This window comes from Anomaloglossus baeobatrachus, chromosome 3, assembly GCF_048569485.1.
Source record: "Anomaloglossus baeobatrachus isolate aAnoBae1 chromosome 3, aAnoBae1.hap1, whole genome shotgun sequence".
NCBI classification, from domain to species: Eukaryota; Metazoa; Chordata; class Amphibia; order Anura; family Aromobatidae; genus Anomaloglossus; species Anomaloglossus baeobatrachus.
Genome location: NC_134355.1, coordinates 43,240,347 through 43,248,903, shown reverse-complemented (window position 1 = coordinate 43,248,903; position 8,557 = coordinate 43,240,347). Strand labels below are relative to the sequence as shown.

General features: G+C 43.8%; 1 protein-coding gene across 1 annotated transcript in view; it reads left to right on the top strand.

Moving 5' to 3' along the window:
* PPP2R5A (protein phosphatase 2 regulatory subunit B'alpha) overlaps positions 1 to 8,557 on the top strand; it is a 101,298-nt gene that overhangs the window by 60,243 nt on the left and 32,498 nt on the right. Inside the window, exon 3 of the mRNA XM_075341435.1 lies at positions 2,798 to 2,928. Within this exon, the coding sequence (XP_075197550.1) occupies positions 2,798 to 2,928 (131 nt within the window). The remainder of the gene's footprint in view (positions 1 to 2,797; positions 2,929 to 8,557) is intronic.

The following is an 8,557-nucleotide window of genomic DNA, read 5'->3' as shown; positions in this document are numbered from 1 at the left end:
ACTAAAAATGCACATCCCTCTTGCTGGCTAGCTCGCTCGCTCTATCTGTCTGGCTCGCTCGCTCTGTCTGGCTCGCTCGCTCTATCTGTCTGGCTCGCTCGCTCTTTCTCTCTGTCTAGCTAGCTAGCTCGCTCTTTCTGTCTCTCTGGTTAGCTCGCTCCTCTCTGGCTTCTTCGCTTTTTCTAACTCGCTCTTTTTCACTGGCTAGCTAGCGTGCTCTCTTTTTCTCTGGCTAGCTAGCGTGCTTTTTTTTTTCTCTGGCTAGCTAGAGCACTCTTTTTCTCTGGCTAGCTTGCACGCTTTTTTTTCCCTGGCTAGTTCGGGCGCTTTTTTTTTCTCTGACTAGCTCGCTTGCTCTTTCTTTCTGGCTAGCTCGCTCACTCTAACTAGCTCGCTCGCTTTTTCTGTCTGGCTCACTCGCTCTTTCTGTCTGGCTGGCTCGTTCACTCGCTCTTTCTGTCTGGCTGGCTCGTTCACTCGCTCTTTCTGTCTGCTGGCTCGCTCACTCGCTCTTTCTGTCTGGCTCGCTCGCTCTTTCTGTCTGGCTCGCTCGCTCTTTCTGTCTGGCTCGCTCGCTCTTTCTGTCTGGCTCACTCGCTCTTTCTGTCTGGCTGACTCGCTCTTTCTGTCTGGCTGGCTCGTTCACTCGCTCTTTCTGTCTGGCTGGCTCGTTCACTCGCTCTTTCTGTCTGGCTGACTCGTTCACTCGCTCTTTCTGTCTGGCTGACTCGCTCTTTCTGTCTGGCTGGCTCGTTCACTCGCTCTTTCTGTCTGGCTGGCTCGTTCACTCGCTCTTTCTGTCTGGCACGCTCGCTCTTTCTGTCTGGCTCGCTCGCTCTTTCTGTCTGGCTCGCTCGCTCTTTCTGTCTGGCTCGCTCGCTCTTTCTGTCTGGCTCGCTCGCTCTTTCTGTCTGGCTCGCTCGCTCTTTCTGTCTGGCTCGCTCTTTCTGTCTGGCTCGCTCGCTCTTTCTGTCTGGCTGGCTCGCTCTTTCTGTCTGGCTGGCTCGCTCTTTCTGTCTGGCTGGCTCGCTCTTTCTGGCTGGCTCGCTCTTTCTGTCTGGCTCGCTCGCTCTTTCTGTCTGGCTCGCTCGCTCTTTCTGTCTGGCTCGCTCGCTCTTTCTGTCTGGCTCGCTCGCTCTTTCTGTCTGGCTCGCTCGCTCTTTCTGTCTGGCTCGCTCGCTCTTTCTGTCTGGCTCGCTCGCTCTTTCTGTCTGGCTCGCTCGCTCTTTCTGTCTGGCTCGCTCGCTCTTTCTGTCTGGCTCGCTCGCTCTTTCTGTCTGGCTCGCTCGCTCTTTCTGTCTGGCTCGCTCGCTCTTTCTGTCTGGCTCGCTCGCTCTTTCTGTCTGGCTCGCTCGCTCTTTCTGTCTGGCTCGCTCGCTCTTTCTGTCTGGCTCGCTCGCTCTTTCTGTCTGGCTCGCTCGCTCTTTCTGTCTGGCTCGCTCGCTCTTTCTGTCTGGCTCGCTCGCTCTTTCTGTCTGGCTCGCTCGCTCTTTCTGTCTGGCTCGCTCGCTCTTTCTGTCTGGCTCGCTCGCTCTTTCTGTCTGGCTCGCTCGCTCTTTCTGTCTGGCTCGCTCGCTCTTTCTGTCTGGCTCGCTCGCTCTTTCTGTCTGGCTCGCTCGCTCTTTCTGTCTGGCTCGCTCGCTCTTTCTGTCTGGCTCGCTCGCTCTTTGTCTGGCTGGCTCGCTCACTCGCTCTTTGTCTGGCTGGCTCGTTCACTCGCTCTTTGTCTGGCTGGCTCGTTCACTCGCTCTTTGTCTGGCTGGCTCGTTCACTCGCTCTTTGTCTGGCTGGCTCGCTCACTCGCTCTTTGTCTGGCTGGCTCGTTCACTCGCTCTTTGTCTGGCTGGCTCGTTCACTCGCTCTTTCTGTCTGGCTGGCTCGTTCACTTCGCTCTTTCTGTCTGGCTCGCTCTTTCTGTCTGGCTCGCTCGCTCTTTCTGTCTGGCTCGCTCGCTCTTTCTGTCTGGCTCGCTCGCTCTTTCTGTCTGGCTCGCTCGCTCTTTCTGTCTGGCTCGCTCGCTCTTTGTCTGGCTCGCTGATTTGCTCTTTCTGTCTGGCTAGCTCGCTCTCTCCTTAGCTCTCACTCGTGTGCAGCAGGAGCCTCCCCCTTCTCCTGATTGCAGTCCTGATGTTGTTGAGTTCCACTCTCAGCCTCTCCTCAGCACTGGAAGTGGTGATTTTTAGCTCCTCGCTCATCTGACGGATCAGCCGCTCACTCACTGCAGCCGTCCGGTGATTGATGAACAGAACCTCACCCCACAATGTCGGAAGGAAGGAAAAGAAACCCTTTTTTTAACAAGTTTTTTGTCTGATGGCGTTTTCATATGTCTGATATTCTCGGTCAGAGTACAAACCTTTGCTTTCTGAATTAAGGGTTTCCTGACGTGAACTCTCCAGTCTCACACTTTCCAGTGCCGTGGTCTAGTTTGTGTCAGGAGACTCCATGGCCACTCGTGTGAAACCAGCCTGGAGCAACGGTTCTCAAGCTGTCGCTTTTACTCAGCGCTACAAAATGGAGCCAATAATGTGAAATATATGTAGTAGGACTGCAGACTATACAACCCAGGGCTCAATATTTGGAATATGACCTGTCCTGTTAGGTTTTCTATTTCTTCGTTACCCACCTTATCACTGATTTTAGCAGATTGCGAGTTCTATATCTAGAGCGCTGTTCTATTGCATCTTACACAATCCGTTATATTCTATTTTGGTCATTTTTCTTATATACCAGACTCTGTTTCATTTAGTTACTAAAACCAGATTTTCCTGTAACGTCCGTTCCTTTGTCATGATTTCAGCTCTTGGAGTTGTTCGACAGCGAAGATCCACGGGAGCGAGATTTCCTTAAGACTGTATTACATCGGATTTACGGAAAGTTCCTCGGTCTAAGAGCGTTCATCAGAAAACAAATAAACAACATTTTTCTCAGGTATTCGATTCTTGATGTGTGTATATACACAGAGCAAGGCGCGGGGTGCGGCGGATCTGTGAAAGCAGCGGTTATAGCAATAGCATTGATTAATATTTCTAATGTGCAAAGTCAAAGGTTTTTTTTTTTTGCAGATTTAAGGATCACTAAGCATGTAAAATGGGAGTCACAAAAAATATATATACAAGCACTTTCTATTATTTATTTTGGCGGCAGAGGAAGGTTAAAATCATATTTGCCATTTGGGTTTCATTAAAGATTTAGCACAATTTGTCTTTTACAGGCCATTAATTTTCTTATGTAATGTCTGTAGAAAGAGTTAACTGAAGATCTGTCAGGGAGTTTTTAACTTTCTTTTTTTTCTGTGGGCTGACTTATGACTATACTAAAGTTCAGCTTAACATGTGATCTGTTCTGTGGTCATAAATTGACGCACAGAATGTCTGTAACTCTTACCTTTTTCCATCTCCCCTTCAAAACTGAGCTCACCGACAGCGTCTCTGCAGCCATGCTGTGCAAAAATGTATATGAGTCAATTGCAAAAATGATTTGGCTGCATTAAAACAACCGAAAGTTGACTTTTTTCTTTAATCTCCTTATCTTCTATTTTGTCTCCTATTTCAACTAAATAATTTGGGAGATCAGCCATGTCCTCTTTCTCATTCCTCCCTCTCTCCCCCCTTCTTTTTCCTTTTCTTCTTCTTTGTCCTCCTCTCCTCTGACCTCTTCCTCTTTCTTCCTCTTCTTCATTATCCGCTTCTTATGCTTTCCCCTCTCCTCCCTTTCCTTTGTGACCCCCCTTTCCCCTTTGTGACCCTCCCTTTCCCCCTTTGTGACCCTCCCTTTCCCCCTTTGTGACCCTCCCTTTCCCCCTTTGTGACCCTCCCTTTCCCCCTTTGTGACCCTCCCTTTCCCCCTTTGTGACCCTCCCTTTCCCCCTTTGTGACCCTCCCTTTCCCCCTTTGTGACCCTCCCTTTCCCCCTTTGTGCCCCTCCCTTTCCCCCTTTGTGCCCCTCCCTTTCCCCCTTTGTGCCCCTCCCTTTCCCCCTTTGTGCCCTTCCCTCCCTATTTCAACTAAATAATTTGGGAGATCAGCTATGTCATCTTTCTCATTCCTCCCTCTCTCCCCCCTTTTTTTCCTTTTCTTCTTCTCTTTGTCCTCCTCTTCCTCTTTCTTCCTCTTCTTCATTATCCGCTTCTTATGCTTTCCCCTCCTCCCCTTCCTTTGTGCTCCCCCCTTTCCCCCTTTGTGTTCCCCCCCCCCTTTGTGCCCCTCCCTTTCCCCCTTTGTGCCCCTCCCTTTCTGCTCCTCCCTTTTTTTTTTTTTTTTTATTTTTTTTTTTTATTCCTTTCACCACTTTTTTGCGTTTTTGCTGCAAGCCAACCGGCCTCCCTCCTCTGCCCTGTCTGCAGTATGACATATACAAATTGTTAGGGCCACCCCTCAGCTTGTCTTATATTCTTTTATTTATTTTTTTATTTTTAATATTAATCTAGTTCCATGCATTCGGGTCTTTAAAAAATAATAAATTGTTTTTGGCAACTTGCCAAAGCCTTTTACCTCTGCTGGATTTTTGCCAACTGTTTATTTTTACAACACGTATCACATCCTACAGACAGAAATCCATACAAGCAGGATGTCTTCTTGTCCCCATTATCAGTTTAGTGACTCTGACCTTACAGGTCTTTTTTTTTTTTTTTTCTTCTTTCTAATTCTGTAGATTTGGTCACACAGGAGTGAGGCGCTTTGTGGTTGTCGCATACATTTCACCCCGTGTGATGCTACATAGCAACTAATCATATTCTGTCACCACCTAGTGGACAAAAATATACAAATAAGTTAAGAAACCTAATCCGCACAGGACTGGTATATACTGAGGATTTTCTGCAATGAAAATCAAAAGTGGGGAAAATAAATAAATCTGAACAGTTTTTTTTGGGTTTTTTTGTGTTCTGGTGGATGATTTCATTATAGTTTAGGTATTATTATTATTATTATTAATAACCCCTTCAGCCCCCAGCATTTTGCGTTTTTCCGTTTTTTTTTCCCTCTTTCTTCTGAGAGCCAACCCTTTTTTATTTTTCCGTCAATCTTTCCATATAAGGGCTTGTTTTTTGCGAGATGAGTTGTAGTTTTGAATGGAACCATAAGTTTTACCATATGGTGTACTGGAAAGCGGCAAAAAAAATTCCAAGTGCGGAAAAATTGCAAAAAAACTATGATCGCACAATAGTTTTTGGGATAGTTTATTCACAGCTTTCACTATATGGTAAAACTGATGTGTGGGTATGATGCCTCAGGTCGGTGCGAGTTTGTAGACTCCAAACATGTATAGGTTTACTTTTATCTAAGGGGTTAAAAAAAAAATTCACAAGCTCATCCAAAAAAAGTGGTGCACGTTTTGCGCTATTTTCCGAAACCCATAGCGTTCTCATTTTTTGAGATCTATGGCTCAGTGACTGTTTATTTTTTGCGTCTCGAGCTGACGTTTTTAACAGTACCATTTTTGCGCAGATGCTACATTTTGATCGCCTGTTATTGCATTTTGCGCAAACTTTGCGGCGACCAAAAAACGTAATTTGGGCGTTTTGGAATTTTTTTTTACTGCTACGCCATTTACCAATTACATAGTTACATAGTTACTTAGGTTGAAAAAAGACCTCGGTCCATCTAGTACAACCTTCCTCCACCAGTTCTACATTTAGTCACTAAGTCATTTATAACCAACAATGTTTTGTGTACTGAGGAAATCATCCAGCCCTTTTTTAAAAGCTGTTATAGTGTCTGCCATTACTACCTCTTGTGGTCGGCATTCCACAGTCTGACCGCTCTAACTGTAAAGAACCCTTTCCTATTTAGCTGCCGGAATCGCTTTTCTTCCACTCGCAGTGAGTGCCCCCTGGTCCTTAGTATTGTCTTTGGAAGGAATAAGTCATGTGCCAGTCCTTTATATTGACCACACATGTATTTATACATATAAATGAGATCTCCTCTGAGACGTCTTTTTTCTAAGCTAAACATATCTAACTTTTTCAACCTGTCATCATATGGGCGGCCTCCATTCCTTGTAATAGTCTAGTTGCCGCCTTTGAACTGACTCTAACTTCTGAATGTCCTTTTTAAAATGTGGAGCCCAAACTGGATCCCGTATTCCAGATGTGGCCTTACAAGTGATTTATAGAGGGGTAATAATACGTTGGGATCACGGGATCTAATCTCTCTTTTTATACACCCTAAAATCTTGTTTGCTTTAGCAGCTGCTGCCTGACATTGAGTGCTGCTGCTCAGCTTATTTGTAATGAGAATACCCAAGTCCTTCTCCTGTTCTATAGTCCCGAGTTTACTTCCATTTAATGTATACGCAGCTATAGGATTACTCCGTCCTAGGTGCATTACTTCACATTTATCAACATTAAATCTCATTTGCCAAGTATCTGCCCATTCTGACATCTTATCCAGATCTTTTTGTAATATTGTACTATCCAGGTCAGTTTTTAATATCCTACATAGTTTGGTGTCATCGGCAAAGACTGACACTTTACTATCAATCCCATCCACAAGGTCATTAATAAAGAGATTAAAAAGAATCGGTCCAAGCACAGATCCCTGCGGCCCCCCACTGCTGACTATAGCCCATTTAGAGAATGTACCATTTATGACTACTCTTTGTTTCCTATCTTTTAGCCAATTCCTTACCCAGTTGCATATTGTGTCCCCTAGTCCTTGCTTCTGGAGCTTTAGTATAAGGCTATTATGTGGTACAGTATCAAATGCCTTTGCAAAGTCCAAATAAATCACATCAGCTGCATTACCAATATCCAGGTTTGAACTTACCCCCTCATAGAACCCCAACAGGTTGGTTAGACACGACTTATCTTTCATGAATCCATGCTGTTTGTCAGTTATCATATTATTTTCTGCAATATATTTTTGCATGTCATCCCTTAAAATGCCCTCAAAAACTTTGCATACTACTGATGTCAGGCTTACTGGACGGTAGTTGCCTGGATCTACCCTCTTACCTTTCTTAAATATCGGTACCACATCAGCAATCCTCCAATCCTGAGGCACCAACCCTGTTACAAGTGAGTCTAAAAAGATGAGATACAGCGGTCTGTCGATTACGGAGCTCAATTCCCTCAATATTCGTGGATGAATGCCATCTGGCCCTGGGGATTTGTCAATGTTTAATTTACTCAGACGTAGGCGTACTTCATCTTGTGTTAAATTAATTATATCGGGTGGTGGACTTTGATTTTTCACTTGTTGAATGATCCCTGGTACAGTCAGTTCCTTGGTGAATACAGATGAGAAATGCCTATTTAATATCTCAGTCTTTTGTTTGTCCTCTATAACTAACTTATTATATTTTAAGGGGCAGATACTATCCTTTGTTTTCCTTTTGGCATTAATGTATTTATAAAAGATTTTGGGATTTATTTTAATGTCATTGGCGATTTTTGTTTCAGTAGCTAATTTTGCTTGTTTGATTTCTTTTTTACATTTCCTATTGATATCTTTATACTCCTGCAATGCTATTTCTGTATTCTCAGCCTTTAAGATTTTAAATGCCCTTTGTTTTTGTTTTATTATACTTTGTACAGTCTTATTTATCCATAGTGGTTTCTTTTTATTACTGGACATTTTATTACCAGAGGGTATACGTTTTTTACAGGACTCTAGTAGTATATCCTTAAACTTACCCCATTTATGTTCGGTATCCCCAGTTACCATGACTTTGTCCCAATCTACACATTTAAGCTCTTCCCTTAATTTGTAGAAATCAGCTTTCCTAAAATTCCAGGTTTTAGCATTCCCCCTTTGAAATGTTCTATTGAATATTATGTTGAAGCTTACCATATTATGATCGCTGGTGCCCAAGTGCTCCCGGACCTGTAGATCTGAAATTGTATCCGGTCTGTTTGACAGGACCAGATCTAGCAAATTATCTCCCCTGGTCGGTTCATCTACCATCTGAGAGAGGAAATGGTCTTGAATGGTAGATAAGAATTTACAGCTTTTAGCAGAACCAGAAGATTCTATGTCCCACTGAATGTCTGGATAGTTGAAATCCCCCATAATAAGAACCCGATTATTATTATTAGCTGCCTTTTCAATTTGTTCCAGCATTTCACCCTCTATTTGTTCAGGTATGTTAGGAGGCTTATAGCAAACTCCAATTAGCATTTTTCCATTATTCCCCTCCCCATGTACATTTACCCATACTGACTCAAATTAGATTTGATTGATTTTATATTTTGATCGGGCATTTCTGAACGCGGCGATACCAAATATGTGTATATTTTATTTTGTGAACCCTTTAATTTTCAATGGGGTGATTTGAACTTTTAGGTGTGGTTTTGTTTTTTTTTTTTGTTTTTTTTTAATTTTTGAAAACTTTTTTCTTAACTTTTTTTTTTATTTTTTTATTTTTCATTTTACTAGTCCCCCCTAGGGGGCTATATGGATCAACAATCCGATCGCTCTGCCATATCTGCTGATCACAGCTACAGAACCGAGATCTGCAGATATGCCGCTTTACTTTCAATGCCGGCTGTATTCCGGCATTGAGAGTAAATGACTCATGTTAGCTACAGGTGTCATCACATGACCATGTGCTACCATGG